The following is a 19,840-nucleotide window of genomic DNA, read 5'->3' as shown; positions in this document are numbered from 1 at the left end:
CACAAGGCAACCGTCTGTTGCGGTTCAAAGCTGTTAACAAAGGCCACGAACCAACTGTTCTCCAATTGGTCAGAAATGAACACGGAAGGAGTTTCCTCTTCTGGGAAAAACAACAACTATGGAGGTTGAACCACAGTTATGAGTGAGTTGTGTTGGTTGCTGTGTGGATTCTGTTCTCACTGCAAACGAACCGCTCCAGGTCTGGAATGGAAGCGATCCGAGACCACCTCTCCTAGGATCTCGCCTAGCTTGTTTTGTCCCGCATCCGAGCAGGATTGCTGTGTTCACATGTACCAAACCAGGGAGCGTTCTTTAAGGGGAAACGCTCCCTGTTTCGGAACAACTGCTCCAAACGGGACAGGTGTGAAAGCACCCTAATATTCGTCCAGGCAGTCTTTTCAACTGCAAACGTCTTCACGTACGTGTCCGGTCGTAGCGATGCAAAAGTCCTGCCTAAAATAACACCAGCAGAACTGGACCTAATCAAAGCCCTCTCCCGTCCAGCCCAGACCACGTCTTATTGAGCAGAGAAGCCCCCATGAGACCGTACACGCCACGTACGATTGCCAAGTACACCCCCCCCCCCATTCATTCAGAAGCACTTGGCCAAATGGGAGCCACATGTTGGAGGGTTCCTGTGTAGTTCAAGTGAAGGGTTCCTTCCGGTGTGGGCTGACCTTTGCCCCGTCCAGACGTTCCCCGGAGAGCCGCTGGCTGCCGGGCCGGGCAGCACCTTGGTGCAGCATGTTCACACTCAGCACCTGGCAGTGCACCTCATGCATAAGGATGGGAATCTTATTCTTTATCGATTCTCATTTGGAAAAAAGGAAAACAAACAGATCGATTAGCATCAACTTTGAACAAAAAAATAAAGGTGAGGTCAACAGTGAGGTCTTAAGAGGCCCAGCCTTGGGCTCCTCGTTGGTGTGCCAGGGGGTCCCCAGAAAAAATGATTTGTTTTGAACATGAATATAAAATAATAATGATAATATAAATATTCTTCTGTAGAAATTAAGTAAATACAACATATTATTCTGTGGCAATTACACAAGAATGTCCAGTAACATGTTCAACGCCACAAACTTAGTCACTGCTTGGTGACATTCATCTATTCTGGCCTGATACTCTTCCCTGCCTTGATGAAAGGAGAAACTAGCGGTATATGCTCTTTAACTTCTCCATAGATGAGCTGACGAGCTGCAGTTGCCCGCCAGAGCCCGGCTCGTCCTTGTTGCCAAGCGTTTAGCTCTTCTGGCCACACGCCGGCCGACTCCGCGCTGTTACCCTACGGTGATTGTTACCCACCAAAAATAAACACATATATAATTAGCAGAGCATGTACTCACTTTTCAACATGTCTAATGACACAAAGCTAATGCCGTATTAAAATGATTTTAAAAAAAATTATATTTGGTAAAAATCCATCAAAAACTAGAGGATGTTTCAAATGTTAGGTTTCAAAGGACTACGATCAGTAGATCCAGTATCTCAGGTTGTTCTCACACAGTCCTCTTTGAGGAATAAAAGTTACAGGTATGACATAAAAGAAAATGCTCACATGCTCTAAAAAATAAAAATAAAAGTCATTCTCAGAAGTTAAGAAAATAATAAAAAACATGGAAAGAGTACTCTGCTTGTAGAGAGTAAAACTAAATGATGTACAAGTCACAGTGTCCTGAACCCAGAAAGGAGTAAGTCAGAGCAGCCCAAAAGCCTGTCTCTGCTCCCAAATGTAATACAGCACAGAGGATAACTACATATACATTGCTGAGGGACGGACTAAAGACATGTCTAGTGACACAAAGGTAATGCCGTATTAAAATGATTAAAAAATATATATTTGGTAAAAATCCATTAAAAACTAGAGGATGTCTGTTTCAAATGTTCGGTTTCAAAGGACTACGATCAGTAGATCCAGTATCTCAGGTCGCTCTGACACAGTCCTCTTTGAAGAATAATGATGACGTTCCCAAACCGAGGAGAAAGCCGCTCTCTTCAGCGCCAGCTCCTCCACGGCTTCCAGGAAAAGTCAAGAGTTCCTGTTCTACTTCCCCCCAATTAACTTTTGGTCCTTCATATACGATTTGTCTCCGGAGTGAAAACAAAACCCTTTGGACTGTTTCAAAGTGCTCCCTCTTGTTTGTAGCCGCTGCTGAAAGGAGGTCCTCGTGTTCTTGTTTCTTGTCTTTTGTTGTGTGATGGATGCCAGCATGAACGTACCGTAGCCGCCATGTCCGCTTTAACAGGACGTCCAGGCCGAGAGAGGCCGGTTCAGAGGTCTGGACAGGGTTTCTCATGCAGAATCACAAAGACTTGAGCATCCGTTCACCTAATACCAACATGTGCATGAGTATTTGTGGTGTTTTTGAAGTGGCATGCCACTGCATCAACAGTGTATTATTGTGTACTGTCACTGAGCTGATGGGTTAAAATAAAACACAGGAACAAGGTGGTATCCACCTCTGTCCTAGTCTTTTTATTTTGGCTCAGTTCAGCGCAGGTGTCTCATTGTGTGGACTTTATCTGTAAAATGTACTCTTTCCTTTTTGTACCAATTTTCTTGCACCCCTTTTTCAGGGTCCTCCTGGACGAGCCGGCTTTCCGGTAACTGTCTCGTTAACTTGTGTCTGTGTGTCTCTCTGTGGAACTAAAATTGCATGCTTAAGTGGTGACCGCTGCAGTAGTGATCTCTCTGCATGTTGCCTGCTGCCTGGAACTGTCTCCATTTAGATCACAATACTTCCAAAGGTGTCTCTGGGACAGTTTTAATAGTTTTCACTAACATACCACATCTCCATCCATCCATGTTAAATACCCGTTGAGTCCTGTCCAGGGGCCAGGAGCCTATAGAGGGAATGCACATGACGTCACAGATGCGACTTCACAGCGGGTTACGCCCACTGAGTGTCAGAAAGACTGAGTGTCAGAAAGACTGAGTGGCAGAAAGACTGAGTGTCAGAAAGACTGAGTGTCAGCGTAAACTTTCAGTTTGAGCAACTGGAAAACATCTAAAATGGGAAAGAGCTGTTGTGCGATCGACTGGACTCATAGATTTAGCAAGAAATCTGAGTTATCGTTTCACAGACCGCCAAAAAATAAGCTTAAGAGAGACAAATGGATCGCTGCAATTCACAGAAACAACTGGATTCCAGCACCGAAACGTGGATTTGTGGTTCCCATTTTGTATCAGGTAATGTTGGATTTTTGGGTAGCTAACGTTAAACGGTCAAATCATAAAGTTCGGTGTCCTCATCACTTTAATTTCTACAACAAATCCTGCCTTGAAGTCGGACCAAGCATCAAGACTTTTGTAAGCCTTCAAGCTTTGCTTCGTGTATTTCCCCGGCGTAGAAATTAAGTACATATAAATATCAGGAAACTGGATTTGTGGCCAAATATTAATGTCCATGGACCACTGGTTCTTGGTAACTGTACCAAATATTAATGTCCATGGACCACTGGTTCTTGGTAACTGTACCAAATATTAATGTCCATGGACCACTGGTTCTTGGTAACTGTACCAAATATTAATGTCCATGGACCACTGGTTCTTGGTAACTGTACCAAATATTAATGGCCATGGACCACTGGTTCTTGGTAACTGTACCAAATATTAATGTCCATGGACCACTGGTTCTTGGGGTAACTGTACAGGTCACTGTCAAGTCCAACTGCCTTTAATGTAAGCTGATAATCAGCTGTTATCCCGTCTTCTCCACTAGTTGCAGCTGTTTTTGCTGATGTTTTACCCACTCAGTGCCAGTAAGGGGGCTGGTCCAGTGGGGAAGTGACGTCAATGCAGACCCTCTATTCCAGCTCCTCAGGGCTCCACCTGGACACTTGGAATTACTCCAGTGATTAAAGTCAGCCTTTGCAATTCGTTGAAGAAACACAAAAATAAAGGTATTAGTTAGGTAAATACATCTTCATACAAACTACAATACATTCATTTTTTGAATTGCCTTATTACTTATTTCCCAAAAAGGAAACTAAAAAGAAAACGATTATGGTCACAATACTAGGTACATCCATGGTTCAGCATCTTGTAGTTCCAAAGTTTATCAGAGTCTCACATGGTTCTTGGGTCCAGGATAGTTTTACAAAAGAATAGAATAGAAGAATAAACTTTATTGGCCAAGTATGAACATGCCTGACAGGGAATTTGACTTCGGTTGTTTCGGTCACTGTACCCAGATTTAAGGGTCTAATTGATGGACAATTTACAGGGTCTAATTGATGGACATGTGTCTCCATTACCAGGACTAGCCCCGCAATGAACATTTTCAGAGACTTCTACAGGGCCAAAGATGTGCCTGCTGTGGATTCGGACTGGCAGGCTGAGACTGGACTCAGAGCAGCCCACCGGTGGGCCGGTGATGGCTTTGTTTAGCCGTGTCAGAGTATGGAGCTAGAACAGTCTCATAATTCACAAATGCACACGTCGATCCACAAATACACAGGACAAAATTCACAAATGCACAGACCGATTCACAAATGCACACGCCGATCCGCAAATGCACAGGACAAAATTCACAAATGCACAGGACAAGATTCACAAATGCACAGACCGATTCACACGTGTTTAGGACAAGATACACAAATGTATTTTTGATGCACACACTAATATAACCTGATTTACAAACGTTTTTTTTGTCTGTGAGCTGCGCTGGATTTGCGTGTGACTTTTGAGACTCCCCTCCCCACGTGTGAATTCACGTGTGAACACACGCCGATCCATTTGTGGATCGGCGTGTGTATTTGTGAATTATGAGACTGTTCTAGCTCCATATCTCAGAGTGCTCCTTGAAGTTAAAGTCGTGTCTTCGTTGCAGTCTATGCAAACAGAAACACAGCACCAACTCATCTCATTTTAGTTACTGCTCTTCTTGTATTTAGTGGCAGTTATCAAACATTACAAGTGGTGCACTGACACCACCAGGTGGAGGGTCAGGGACTTTGCTAAGTCAGAACATCCGACCAGCTCCGGTACTGTAAATAGACACTGGTTTAAGACTGAGGGGAAGGTCGGGTCAGTTATAATTTTAGCCTCCCAGTTTTTTACCCAGGTTCCCTGCTAATGGAAAAGGGACTAATGACTGCAAGTTGTCCGGGTGCTCTGGCCGCGGAGCAGCAATGTCTGCCTTTCGGCTAACAAGGCATTGGGCAATAAGGCCAAGCGACTCCACATTCGACTCATGTGTTCATAGTCTCATGTGTTCATAGTCTCTTGGACAGATGGACTCTGAAACAAGCCTTGTGGGTTGTTCAAATACTCATTTGGGATTCTCGCTTGTTTTTCCTAAATGTCTTGGTCTCTGAGAGTTGTATAGTCTGAAGTTGGCATCAATTTTCTGGGATATATCTTCCTGGGAAACTGTCATGGTTGTTTTCCACGTGTTAAAAATGGTTTTTACTGTAAACCGTTGAACTCAAAATTGTTTGGAAATACTTTTATAACCCTTTACTATTGATGTGCAGCAACAGTTGTCTCTAAGGCCATTGCTTATGTTTTCCCCTCTTGGCAGTGTGTCAACACACACCTGACCAGCAGACTGCCAGAATGTCTTCTTTTATAGAGGTCTGCATACCTGCGATCATCGATTTTTTATGGGCTAAAGTTTTTACACACAAACAAAAGTTCCCAAGCCACATTTGACCGTGAGGGGAAATGATTTGGAAAACAGTTGCTCTTTTAACATTTGGATGTCATAATGTAAAATTTTACAACTTCTGCAGATTCTGCCTCTGTCTGCCAAAGTCTTCCACCTTCTACAATGCTGCACTTTAAAATCCTCACGAAAAGGAAAGGTGCTGCTCGCTGCTCGTTTCTTCCATGATTCAGGTTTTCTTGTAGATCAAAATGTGTTTTTCTTTTTCTTTATTGAACAGAACATGTAAAAAACATTAACTGTAAATCACTTTGAGATATTCTCCAAAAGCACAGCAGGTTGCATGTTTTTTTTCCTCCGTCACTGGAAATTCAAATAAATAAACAGATGGAGATATTTGCTCACGACTCAACAGGAAAGTGAGCAGATTTGCTGCGTACCACACAATCTCCTGGATATTTAAAGCTTTTCAACTCTTCCTAAAATATACTGAAGAACAGGGTTTTTTTTTTCTTTTTTCTCCTTTGCTGTCCTTTTATAAACTTTTATTGTAGCTTCTTAAGTTTGGTTAACTTCCTTATATTGGACATATTCAGCAAGTCGATGCTTTGGCCTAATTTAACCACAACTTTGTAGGAGATGTTCTGGTTTTAATTTTTTCCTCGTTTTTATTTTCCCGACGAAATTAGGGCCTTTTTGCCCCCCTAAACGTGCCCCAAACATGCCCCAAATTTTGCATGCAAGCCAGGCCTGGTGAAAAATGTGATATTTAATGGTTTGCATTAATGGGTGTGGCAAAATGGCTCAACAGCGCCCCCTAGAAAACTTTGTGCCTCAAGCCCCACAATACGGCTTGACGTACATGCACGAAAATCGGTACACACCTGTATCATGTCGCAACTTAAAGAAAAGTCTCTTGGCGCCATGGCCCAAACCGAACAGGAAGTCAGCCATTTTGAATTAGTTGTGTAATTTTGGCGCAATTTATGCTATTTCTTCGGCAGTTAATACGGCCCAAGCCGTAATGTGCACCCAGGTGTTATACATCAAAATGTGCGTCTCCATCCTGCGACAATGGGCATTACTTTTCTCAGTCAAAAGCGTTACCTAGACGCCAAAATGCGTGCCCTCCCTTTACTGTATCTGATTGGTCCATATTTGGTAGTCCCTACTTTCTGCCATAACTTTTGAATGGTTTGACATAAAGACTCGTGGGTGGTGTCATCGGACTCGGATTTGACTCCTTCACCTTAATAGGTGCAAATTAGCCCCGCCCCTTCTTCTGATTGGTCTATATTTGATAGTTCCTATTTTCTGCCATAACTTTTGAATTATTTCACATAAAGAGTTATGGGTGGTGTCATTGGACTTCGTTTTGAGTCTTTGACCTTTATTGGTGGAAATTGCACACGCGAGGGCCCGTTCATCGCTGCTTGCAGCTTTAATTGTTATTGCATTGTTAAAATATGGGGAGTGATGAAAGACAGATATCTGTATATTATCTGTCAGATATGCAGATGTAATCCAGACTTCCGTGGTGGCAAAGCAGTCGTGAACAATCACGCTGCACAAGAGTTCATGATGAGCTGTGTTTTCTCAGGAGGATGTAGGAGTTAGATCTGTCTCTTGTTTAGGTTGTTCTTCAAATGTCAACAGACTGGACGTCGCCCAGAAATCCTTTACCTTTTTAAGCACAAAGAGAATTGAGAATAAAAATTCCCATTTTTCTTGCTTTTACCATCAAGTTGCATAGTTGCAATCACATCATAAAAACACAAGAAGGGCATTCCTTAAATGTGGATCAACTTCTTTAGAGGAATGAGTCCCTCACTAAGTTGAAAGTCAGGCCTGTTAGTCCACCAACAACCTTCTGACCAGAGGATCCCAGAGTTTGACAAAACCATGCAGACCTTGAAAAGTTAAAATGATAAAAAAAGGGTCTTGTCAGCACTTTAATAGGGCTTGGTCGTCTTGACGTCACCACTTGGTGGAGCCGCCATGTTGGATGCTACCTTAGCTGCTCTTCGGACCACTGCGCACTGTGTACAGACGTGCTCCCTGTTCATTGTGTCTTACTTGTAATCGTTACTTTCCGTTATTCTGTGAACCATGGTAACCCGTTGCTGTGTTGTGGGGTGAAACCGCTCCGCACATAACAGATGGGGGAAAAGATCGCTAATAGTTTAACTTTTGTTCCCACTGTTTGCCGGCTTTGTGATCTGAAGCTCTTGCATCCATTAGTGAACGGCACATGAGACTCCAACGACTTATAGCAACGGAACTGCTCCGAAGTGCAGGCGCTCACACCACAAACAAGGTAGCTGAAGACGTTGGTTGTGCAGAACTGCAGCAATGAATCCAAACCGTTATTTTCTCCATATACCGGTCCCTGGCTTCCTTGTTTAAAGTATCCCGGTAAATTCCAGATCCTTTCCGGCATTTTAACTTTTTTTTGTGCGTTGCATCTGTTCACTTGGTGCTACCACACTGCTACTACACTGCTGTTTGTTTACACTCACGAGGCTGCCAACATGGCCGCCGCGTCCCAGATTTCAACTTGGCGACCAAGTCCTATTAGTTCCAGGAAGATGCCTTACCTTTGTTTTTGTTAAGACTGGTCAAAAAACATTACAATCATCTAAATGGGGTGAAATAATACTCCTCAATTTGGGCTTTATAATGTACACCATATAATACATTTAGATTATGAAGGAACAAGGGCTCATAGTTCAAAACGTTTCACAACATCGGCTGTCAACATGTGGGTGCAACCCACATGCCTTGTGAAGAGTGTTGCTCACAGCTCCAGGTGGAGGTTCCATCCACATGATCTGGAGGCCAAAAATAGTTTTAATGAGTTACTAACTATTGCAAGCAAATATATTGTGCAATTTTACTGAGTATTTACGTATACCAAATTTAAAAAAAAAAAAAGCTTAAAAGTGGTGCACTGCAGCAACATTAGTGTGTCTGCAGTATGATCAACTACTAACAGCATTGAGGGGATTTTTTGGATTTATTTGAAAAAGCAAATTTTATACTACAGGTGCAAACTCAACGTGCTTCAGACAGAGAACAGAGGTACATTGTACATGACAAAGACATTAAAATGATTGCACGTGTATTGGTAAGGGAAGCTTCTCAAGATACTTTTTTAGTTTCCCTTTACAGCAGGATAATGTGGCAGTGGAGACAGGGACTGCACCATAAGCTGATTCAGTTTTAAAAAACCCTGGATACCAGTACTGAAACCTGGATTTCCACTTCTGCATATTCAAATATTTAGGTCCAGACCTAATAAGCCTTGAAATCAAGCTGTGTTTTCATTGAATGTAGTAAATGTAGCATTTAAGGTCTGATAAACCAAAGGAAGTCGACTGCTCTGTTAAGATGGATGGCGTTTAAGTACAGTATTCCCTCCTCACCTTTTGCAACACACATTACTTGTATGTCTGTTTCCAGGTGCACAACACTTAGAGACTTATTACTACAGTACTGTTGCGATCAATAAGGAAAAATAAATAATTCACTTGTGATCAGTGAAAGCTAACATGATTTATGTGCTTTCATCCGTTGAATAAGTCTTCATTGGCGGTAAACGGAGGCGGGTGCTGGTGACTGTGCTGGGCTGTGTTTGTGTTTTGGTGGGAGTCGGGGGCTCAGCCAAGGCACGTCCAGGCTGTAAATAAGCCTGAGCCGGCCCGACACCGCACCGCTCTGGGCCCCGAATAAATCCTGCTGAGTGTAGCCAGTTTGTCAGAGCGAGGCCCGCTGTGTGAGCGTGTGGTGAAAACCCTAATGGAGAAGACGCTCTGAAGGCGCTAATAATTTGAGAATCACATAACAGAGTGAAAGGTATGAGGGAAAGTTGAACGGAAAACAGAGAAATTGCAACCATTTAGATTCTTTCAGTGGAATGCCGTGTAAAATATGACCTGAATGAGGTTTTACAAAACACTCAATTCATCTCATGGCTATAAAAACAGAGTCTAGCGAAGGCTGTATTTTGTGGAAATAGCAAATAATCATGCTAGGCACTTTGAAAAAGCCCCCGTCTCTGGATTAAAGCCACATTTGCTGGTGCCATGTTCTCCCCGAGGGCTGGGTTTATATCAGGACCTTGGACAGGGCTTCAAAGAGCTGCAGCTGCAGCGTGATCGTATTTAAAGGCTTAAAAAATACACCACAAACTAATGACAGAGATACCAGCACATGTGATGCAGCAGGACTAAAAACAGATGAATCTATATCCAGACACAGCGTGTGCAGGAGATGAGGGGAGCAGTTTGATTAAAATGTCAAAGGCAGAAAACATTTTTTTTAATACAATTGATGGATACATTTCTTCTGCTGGCCTTAACTATCTCTTATATCCAGTTAACATGAATTGTTTCCATATGTGTTAAGAAAAATACAATTATGTGAAAAATGAATCCCTCAATCTTTCAAATTACAGTGACAAAAAATGAATAAACTATTTTGATTGAAATGTTTTTCTGCCTAATTTACAATCAGCTGTGAGCTGAGTGTTGCCCCTACACACACACACACACACACACACACACACACACACACACACACATCACATGTAAGTAACGCTGACTGTTTGGCTGTTGATACAGTTGTCAGGAGAACATTAGAGCTCGGATCTTTGTTTTGTTGAGACTTTCAGACACTTAAGTAAGTTATTTTGACCTAAAACGTGAGTGGCATGAAAGCTTACAGCTGTATGATGTAAAGTGAAAGTAGATGCCGAAGCACACAAGTATTCTTAAAGCTGAAGATGCACGGAATATGAATTTGCACGGCCATGTAAACACCAATAACCCCTTTGAATAACCCGAATTTGCTCATATTCGGGTTTTTAAAAACCCCAATATGACCCCTAGGTTACTCCTTTTAAAACCCGAATATCTGGTCATGTAAACGCCAAACGGAATATCCCCATCAAACGGAACAGGAATTTGTTTTCTGCACATGCTCTGTTCACAAGGAATCCTGGTCTTTTGAGTCCAGGAAGTTCTTCTAAACACGGAGAAACCAAGACCAGGAGGAGACTAATCACTTCATAAATGTAATGAAGGATATGAACATTTCTGCATTTGTAGACGGTAGAAAGTACCGGGATAGAAGATTTACAAGAAGGTGAGAGAAAAGCAGCATTTGTTTTGAATTTGGATACAGGAAGAAGAAGCAGAAATGACGGGAATTGCGTCATGATGTTCTCCGTGCGTCGCTGGTTTGATCCAGATATCCTGAATGATTAATTACCATGTAAACGGAATATTCCCAATGTTTCAGTAACCGGAATATTAGCAATAACCCCAATTTTGACTGCATGTAAACGTAGTCAGTGTTCCAAAGATCCTCCAGCAGGAGTCCAGCCCTGGCATGACTGCATCCACATCTGCTCCTCTCTGCTCTCAGCTGCAGGCATGGCACGGTCACATGACTAACACATGATTCCTGTCCTTAAAGGGATACCATGACACGAGGACATTCAATCCCCTGCATGAGCAACGTTTCTTCTTTCATCTCTAATTAATGGCACTGAATCACCGTAGCAACTGCTTCTGTTATGCCACATCAGTGGGAATAGTTTACCATTCAATTCTGATTAGATTACTTGTGAATCTAAAGTGACAAAGCACCTGTAAGTCACAGTATCCCTTTAAGAATTCACGTCAGTCTAATGATCATATTGATCCCCATTCCTTCTGAATCTGTATTGGTCAATAGGGCGGCAAAGGAAGTTTGGGAATTCCTGGAAGAATGGTGAGTGACCGTTTCCTGCGTCCAAACACACTCGTGGTTGCAAAGCAAATGTGAAATATAATCAGGCAAGCATATCGTTATCAATACAGCAACTTATCAGTACTCTTATTAATTAAGACTTGTTTCTGTAATTTGGAATAAAAGTTACAGGTAGGCCTATGACGTAAAAGAAACTGCTCACATGCTCTAAAACAGGGGTCTTCAACTGGGGTTCCGCGGCCCCCCTAGGGGTCACGGAGGTCCTGCAGGGGGTCCAACAACTTAAGAAGAAATAAAGGCAATTTTAACCAAAATAATTAAAAAAAAAAAAAAAAAAATATATATATATATATATATATATATATATATATATATATATATATATATATATATATATATATATATATATATATATATATATATATAATCTGATTGAGAAAACTCCATTAACAGACGATAATAATCAACTTTTGACAATAACTATTTAGTCTCCAACTCTACATAAATGATTCCTATGACGTGAGTCATGTGACTAATGTCAACTTTAGAGTGGGAAAATGAGCTGGCTAGCCGTAAGAAAAGAAAATTCGTGCGAAATTGACTTGTCTATTTCTTATTTAACGCTAGTTAGACCTGAAGGATAAATTAGTGACAATAACGAAGCCTAAAGCTGGAGATTGTAACGTTCCAGCTCGGCCTAACGTTACTCCTTCCACGTCTGACGAGGACAAATAACCTAGGCTAATAACCCAGTCAGGAATTGGTTAATAAGGTGATATAAGCAGAATAAAACACATTCAAAAGTTATTATAAGCCAGGCTTAAACTTTGACACATTAAAAAAAAGGGAAAAAATAAGAATTACAATCAGGGATCCCTGCTCTGTTTTTCTCTCATCCAAGAGTCTCTGGGGTAAAAAAGGTTGAAGACCCCTGCTCTAAAAAATAAAAATAAAAGTAATGTATACTTCTCAGAAGTTAAGAAAGTAATACAAAACATGGAAAGAGTACTCTGCTTGTAGAGAGTAAACTGAGATGATGTCAGCACAGTGTCCTGAACTCAGAAAGGAGTAAGTCAGACTCCAAAAGCCCGTCTCTGCTCCCAAATGTAATACAGCACAGAGGATAACTACATATACGTCTCTGAGTGAAGGACTAAAGACGTAGTTTTAATACTGGGATGCTGGGATGAAGATGTAGCGGCTTTGCTGAAGCGGTTAAACACACAACTCTACTTTTGGTTGATACTGTGTCACATGTGTCTTATGTGTCTTATTTGCAGGTGTTTATGGTGGTGTTACTATCAAAATACTCCACATATCTTAATACAATTATTGTTTACTTGACTTAAGAGCTTGATGCAGATTACTGCACCTGTTTGCTGTTTCCTTGCAGCCTTAATCAGATTAATGTTAGACATTGCTGTCCTTGTAAATGCACTCAATCTAGCAACAAAGCTGCTAAACACAACTGTCTCGTATTTTAGCGTGGCCCTTTTAAAAGGGGTTACTTGGTGGTATAAAATAGCTTATTAATCATTTTCCAAAGAAAATGTGAAGTAAAAAGTATGCTGAATGATTCCACCATAAGAAAGGATGTTCAGTCAAAAGCTGTGAGAAAATCTGACAATATATTTTCTGGACTATAAGCCGCACCTGCATATAAGCCCCATCCGCTCTATTTTTAAATGATGTACATATTGTACCTAAATAGATCCTTTCCTAACAGTGTCTTTTAACACGACAGCAACTTTGCTGATTAAAACGGGACAGAACCAAGAGAAAATAACCGGTATTTATTTATCTATTTATCTGTTTGAAGTCTGCTTCTACTTCTATCTGCTAAAGAAGAAGTAGCGTATTCTTCTTTGCATTTATTTTGTCTTAGTTTTGATTCTAATTCCGGTTAGAGCGCCCCCGAGTGGTGGAAGAAAAATCTACAGAATAGCTGCACCTTTGTATAAGCTGCATGGTTTAAAACCTATGAAAAAAGTAGCAGCTTATAGTCCAGAAAATACGGTAGTTTGTTTGCAGCTTCCATTTAGCTCCACCTGACCTCCACATTTGTACTGCAGCTCCCTGTAACTCCTTCACCACTCCCCCATCAGTGGGCTGAGGATGCTGCATGTCCCGAACCCTCTCCACGTCTCTAACACTGGTTCCTCTCTTTCTCCCTTCACCTACTTGCATGTGACTGTATCTGCTGTGACTGATCCCAGGGCTTAAAGGGACACCCAGGGGAGAAGGTAAGTTTAGGAGCATGTGCCTTTAAAAAAACAAAGAAAAAAAAAAAAGAAAAAAAACATCATTATTTGACACACATCAGAGCCAATCTACAACTTTGTCCAAAAAAAATCTGGCTTCTGCTTGGCGTCTTTCGTCGTGCTGGTTTGAGTCAGTGTCACGATCATGCTATACACAGGACGCAGATGCAGGGTATTAGAGTCTTTAATCAGAATTTCAGTTTAATCCCAAGGAGAAAAAAAGCAGGCTATGAAATATTTTGTCTAACGTGCTTCTTCACGAAGAAGCAGGGTTAATCAATACCAAAACTCAAAATCACTCCACATGGAGGAAACAAAAGGCTATGCAAAAATTTACTAGAAAATCCAACTACGATATAAGACTTACAACAAGAAATCTCTCACTTGGAGGAAACTGATAAGAACTGTGGCAACAACTGTGATCTAAAACTGTGAAGACGGCTGGGGTGAAGCACATGAACCGAGACGAACACACTGGCACAATTTCCCCCTCTACGTTTTGAAAAATACCATCATTTCCATGAACCCGCATAAATATCTGTTAAGGTGCTATGAGCAGCCAAACCTGCAGGGGGCAGTGTAACGAGAAGATAAGGTCATGCTAGCCAATCAGAATCCTGGAAAAAAACATTAACAAATGACACGAGTAACTTCCAGTTACTTCCAAGATGAACGGGAGTCTTTCTTTTGGAGTGACAGAGAAGTTACTTTTAAGTGTGACGTTAGAATATAAATAAGGTAAAATAAAATAAAATATTGACGGTGGCCGAACAAATTGTAAACACAGGTCACACACATGACGCTGGTGACGTTTCTGTCGCATAATGTGACGTTCTGAAGCCTAAATGTCCGTTTCTCTCCGTTTACAAGCAAACGTGAAGACGGAGTTTTTGAAAATCTCCACTTTGCCCGGAGTTTTCAGAAATGATGGTTTTTGGAGACTTTGAGCTTCGTTTTAGTGTAAACGAACGGCCAAAACGCATGAAAACACCACCGTTTTTGCTACGTGGAAACGGGGCCGCAGACCATTTGAACACATGAGGGTGATGATCAGGAATCAGGGAGGGTGTGTGGTGACACATGAGGAAGGGTAAGTGACCTGAAACGAGAGTAGAGTTACTTCTTTCAAAAATAAACCAGGAAATGACAAGACAAAAAAGGCCCAGGACAAGACAACCCCACCACGGTGTGACGGTCAGATGGGTTAGGAAATGTCAGAACTGCTCGGCCAGCTGCAAGTGAGCGGCCTGCAGGCACATGATCCAGAGTTCATCAAGAGCAAGTGTTTTTCACCCATATAAGGCATCAATCATACAGTATATCCATGCAGCACACCGAAGGTACGAGAAAAGCTCCGCTTTAGCCATATAAACACCACATCTTAACACCAAGCAGCTGCTAAGTGAACACATCATCAAAACATGGCCAGCTGTTCTGAGCTCCACCAGTCTGTGTTGTAGCTTCTATTATGGCCTGTCTCAGACCAGGCCGTGGGTCGCTAGAAAAAAGTCCAGTTGGGAGGGTTGAGTCTCCCATTTGCAACATTCCTCAGATTGGGCCCGTTGAGTCGCGACGGCGTTCAGACGTGCAGATCTGGGCTCAGGGTTGAGCGCACTGGTAGCATGTGATATATATCACAAACCTGGGTCTGTATTTTAAAACACCACTGGGGTCACACTCTGTAAATGGTTTTCCATCTCGGTTGGATTACCTGAAGTCTTTACACTGTGAAACACGATAGCAACTATTTGTCACATAAGTGTCTGAAAGCGCTAATTTAAGGCTCCCCAGAGAAAGTGGAGAGACATTTATGGAGGCCACAGCAGAGTACATGAGGAGATTTTTGACAAGAACTTGACATAAACCAGGTAATATTTGGAGATAATTGTGTTGTTACTGGTGTGTTGCGCAACACTTAAATCATTAATTTGAGCTGCCAGCTGGATGCAAAAAAGACTGATATTTGCCTCAAGGTAGACATTATATGACAGATGACTTTTACCGTACACTTCAGTTCTCCCACTCGGCTGTATAAACTGCAAAAGTGTTTAAAAAATATGCTAAATATGAAATAAATCTGTTAAAGTCTGCAGGACATGAGCATAAGAATGGAAATGAATGCTTTCATTCACACTAGGGTAAATGTAGAAGAATTGGATGTCAGCTGCAGTTTGCTGAAGGTTGACGCAGAGTTCAACAGTGAAAGTCAACTCTGCTGTAGTTGTATTATGTCCTTTTTAAATGTATCGCCAAATAAAAACCAATGCTGAGGAGTTTTTAAGAGATGTGTAGTGTAAATGAAAACAAGTAGGCTTCCTATTGTTCTGTCAAAGAAGCAGTCAGTTGTGCAAACTCTGAGTTGTTTCTTTGAAACATTTTAGAAATGTTCCCTAGAAAATTAAGCTGTCTCAGTGTCTCATGGATGAGTTTTGGTCCAGTCTTCTTTTTTACAACACTGCTAGTAGTTCATTGAGGTTTTTTGGATATTCATTAATTCACAGATCTTTTAAGGTCCCACCATAGCATCTTAATCAGGTTTGGGTCTAGACTTTGTCTAGGTTGTTCCAAAACATTGATTTCTTTATTTTTATTCTGATGCAGATTTGTTGGTCTGCTGAGTTTCCACCAAGCTTTAGTCGTTGGACAGATAACCTATTGTCCTTTAAAATACTCCAGCTTAAGCTTGAATTATGGTTCTGCGTTAAACCAACGCAGAGCATATGGCGTTGCTGTGACGCCGTTGTGATGCCGTCGTGACGCCTAGGGCTAGGGTTAGGGTTAAGGTTAGGGTTAATTGTTAGGGTTAGGGCTAGGGTTAGGGTTAGGGTTAGTTGTTAGGGTTAGGGCTAGGGTTAGGGCTAGGGTTAAGGTTAAGGCTAGGGTTAAGGCTAGGGTTAGTTGTTAGGGCTAGGGTTAGGGTTAGGGCTATGGTTAGGGCTAGGGTTAGGGCTAGGGTTAGGGTTAAGGTTAGGGCTAGGGTTAGGGCTAGGGTTAAGGTTAGGGTTAGTTGTTAGGGCTAGGGTTAGGGTTAAGGTTAGGGTTAGTTGTTAGGGCTAGGGTTGGGGTTAGTTGTTAGGGTTAGGGTTAGTTGTTAGGGTTAGGGTTAGGGTTAGTTGTTAGGGCTAGGGTTAGGGTTAGTTGTTAGGGTTAGGGCTAGGGTTAGGGCTAGGGTTAGGTTTAGCTAAAGCTCTGAGCTGTTCTTGTTTTTTGCATATCTCTGAGCATTGCATGATTTGAGCTTGGAGACTGGATTGAGGTCTGTCTTGATTGTTTTTCATTTGGGAATAGTATCTCTCACTAGATCATTGGACTCCAATTTGTCTGGAAATGGTTTCATGACATCATCATTGCTTATGTCTTTCCTTTTGTGAATTGTTTTAACAAACACACCTGAACACAAACCAGCAAACTGACAAAACATGATATCACATATCAGGAGATGTTATCAGTGAAGGTTGATGAGTTAAAGGAGAAGGTGATCATTTAGCAAATGACAGTAAAGCTAAATCACGTTTTTAACTGTTTCTGTATCGTGGGCATCGTTAGCTCGTTTAGCCGTTGCTGGTGACTACTTTAACCTCTCATCGCCCTCGTAACCAAAGTAACCACATCCCTGCAGATCGTCACTTGTCTGGTTTACTGAAGCTGAAGAAAGCAGATGAGGTACTAAAAGCTCTTTTTGATGTTGTGGATGTTCTGTTTCAATCACTTTGTCTCATGGAAGACTGGGACCACCGGACATGTCCTAGCGGCAGCTTTACCCTTTGGAGCAGAGAAGCTAATTAGGGAGAGTGGTGGAAACCTGAGCGGGACCTCAGTGGTTTGTGGGATTGGTCAGAGACGGTCAGGAGAGCTACAGAGACGGCCGCTGTCGCGAAGCAAACTTCTCTTTTCAAAGCGAGGGGGTTGAGGCACGCTGCTGTTTGTCCTGTAGCGTGGCTGGAGAAACACTGGACACTGCAGGATCAAAACCATAAACGATGCGGACACTTCAGTTCTGTTTAGCTACAGAACAAAACGCGGGACGCCGCTTTCACGCTGCAGTTTTAGGCCCAGTCTGCCGTTTGGCAGCAGCCTGTGTTGAAAACTACTCCACCGGCATGTGTGAACGCCTCAGAGATCCAACTGTAAGATGTTTAGTGTCCCAAATATCTGGAGTAAGCCAATTCAATTCAATTCAATTATATTTTATTCATATAGCGTCTAATACAACAGATGTTGTCTCTAGACGCTTTCCAGAGACCCAGAACATGAACATAAACATAAACATAAACCCCCGAGCAATTATTATATAAACAATGGCAGGTAAAAACTCCCCTAGTGGGAGAAAAGCCATAAGCCAAACAGTTGCAAGAAAAACTCCCCGTTAGGAGGGAAGAAACCTGGACCAGGACCAGGCTCATAAGGGGGGACCCTCCTGCCGAAGGCCAGACTGGGGGAGTCAGGGACGTCAGCAGCACACAGCAGGCAGGTGGAAGCAGCAGCTGGATGACCAGAGGTGTGTGTGGGGGGGGGCGTCAGCAGCACACAACAGTCATGTGGAAGCAGCCACATGCAGCCAACAGCCAATGAGAAGTAGAGCACGGGCTGGCGTCATAGTAACTGCCATTCCATGACTGTTTTGGCTCAATAGAGGGAATGATGTCACAGATGCAACTTGACAGGGTTACGCCCACTGAGTGTCAGAAAGACTGAGTGGCAGAAAGACTGAGTGTCAGAAAGACTGAGCGACAGCGTAAACTTTCAGTTTGAGCAACTGGAAAACATCTAAAATGGGAAAGAGCTGTTGTGCGATCGACTGTACTCATAGATTTAGCAAGAAATCAGAGTTATCATTTTACAGACTGCCGAAGAATGAGCTTAAGAGAGACAAATGGATCGACTGGATTCCAGTTACCGAAACGTGGATTTGCGGTTCCCATTTTGTATCAGGTAATGTTGGATTTTTGGGTAGCTAACGTTAAACGGTCAAATCATAAAGTTGAGTGTCCTCATTATTTTCATTTCTACAACAAATCCTGCCTTGAAGTCGGACCAAGCGTCAAGACTTTTGTAAGCCTTCAAGCTTTGCTTCGTGTATTTCCCCGGCGTAGAAATTAAGTACATATAAATATCAGGAAACGTGGTCAAATATTAATGTCCATGGACCACTGGTTGTTGGGGTAACTGTACGGGTCACTGTCAAGTCCAACCGCCTTTAATTTAAGCCGATAATCGGCCGTTATCCCGTCTTTTCCACAGTTTCCCCTACTAGTTGCAGTCATTTTTGCTGATTTTTTGCCACTCAGTGTGAGTAAGGGGGCTGGTCCAGTGGGGAAGAGACGTCTATGCAGACCCTCTATACTTCAAGGGTGTTTCAAAATGACTGTTTCCACTAAGTCATGTAATGTGACTAAGTCATGTTTTCTTCTGAAACTGATGCTGACGGATGTGTTGGATGTGAACGCCGCTGCAGCGCTCACTTTAATGCAACCCCGTTCCCTTGAGGTTCAATATAAGTGACTTCTGCAGTGATTGAATCATTTTCTGGCTCTTCTAAGAAGACAGCTGAGGTCCCGTAAAAGTCTGCAGGTTACAGCCCCACGCGTTCATGTCCAGAGGTCGTGGCGCCGCCGTTTCCACAGCTTGACCTTATATAAATGCATCATTTACCAAGTCATCAGCTGTTTCGACCGCAATTTGCCAACCTCTATAAAATCTTTAGCCGTGTAAGAAAACCTTTTAAAAACTCACATTTTCCACTCGCAGGTGCCGCTGTTAAACTCTACATAAAGTGACTGGTGGGGTCTTTCGGCTTTAACAACCCCACATTTGTTGGAATGATACTTTTGTCTGTGTTGCTTCTCTCAAGAAAAATGATTTAGACGCCACTCAATCCATTAAAGTAAAATTAGAATAAGATGTCAGCCTTCAGACTGTGCGTGTGTGTTTACCTGTCATTTATTCTACAAAACTGCCTGATCATTGGATCATTTGACGGGTTAAAACAGTTCAAGCCAACCTTTCAGAGAACATGTACCCCTCCAACAGATGAAAGGTGATCCATTTAAGTTTAAGGGGTACCGTATTTTCCACACTATAAGGCGCACCTTCAACGAATCACGTACTGTAAAACCTTTTCCATATATAAGGCAGACCGCATTATAAGGCGCTACAGTAGAGGCTGGGGTTATGTTATGCATCCATTAGAGTCTAATGATTAGACGGTGCTGCGCT

At 42.2% G+C, this 19,840-nt stretch overlaps 1 protein-coding gene across 1 annotated transcript in view; it reads left to right on the top strand.

The window, feature by feature from the left end:
* The first annotated feature begins 2,583 nt into the window (after positions 1-2,583).
* LOC133463416 (collagen alpha-1(XIII) chain-like) overlaps positions 2,584-19,840 on the top strand; it is a 97,351-nt gene continuing 80,094 nt past the window's right edge. The window contains exons 1-3 of the mRNA XM_061744949.1: positions 2,584-2,604; positions 11,349-11,384; positions 13,580-13,606. Of these exons, the coding sequence (XP_061600933.1) occupies positions 11,382-11,384; positions 13,580-13,606 (30 nt within the window). The 5' untranslated portion in view covers positions 2,584-2,604; positions 11,349-11,381. The remainder of the gene's footprint in view (positions 2,605-11,348; positions 11,385-13,579; positions 13,607-19,840) is intronic.

This window comes from Cololabis saira, chromosome 17 (genome assembly GCF_033807715.1).
Source record: "Cololabis saira isolate AMF1-May2022 chromosome 17, fColSai1.1, whole genome shotgun sequence".
NCBI lineage: Eukaryota > Metazoa > Chordata > Actinopteri > Beloniformes > Belonidae > Cololabis > Cololabis saira.
This window is presented reverse-complemented; position numbering and strand designations above follow the sequence as displayed.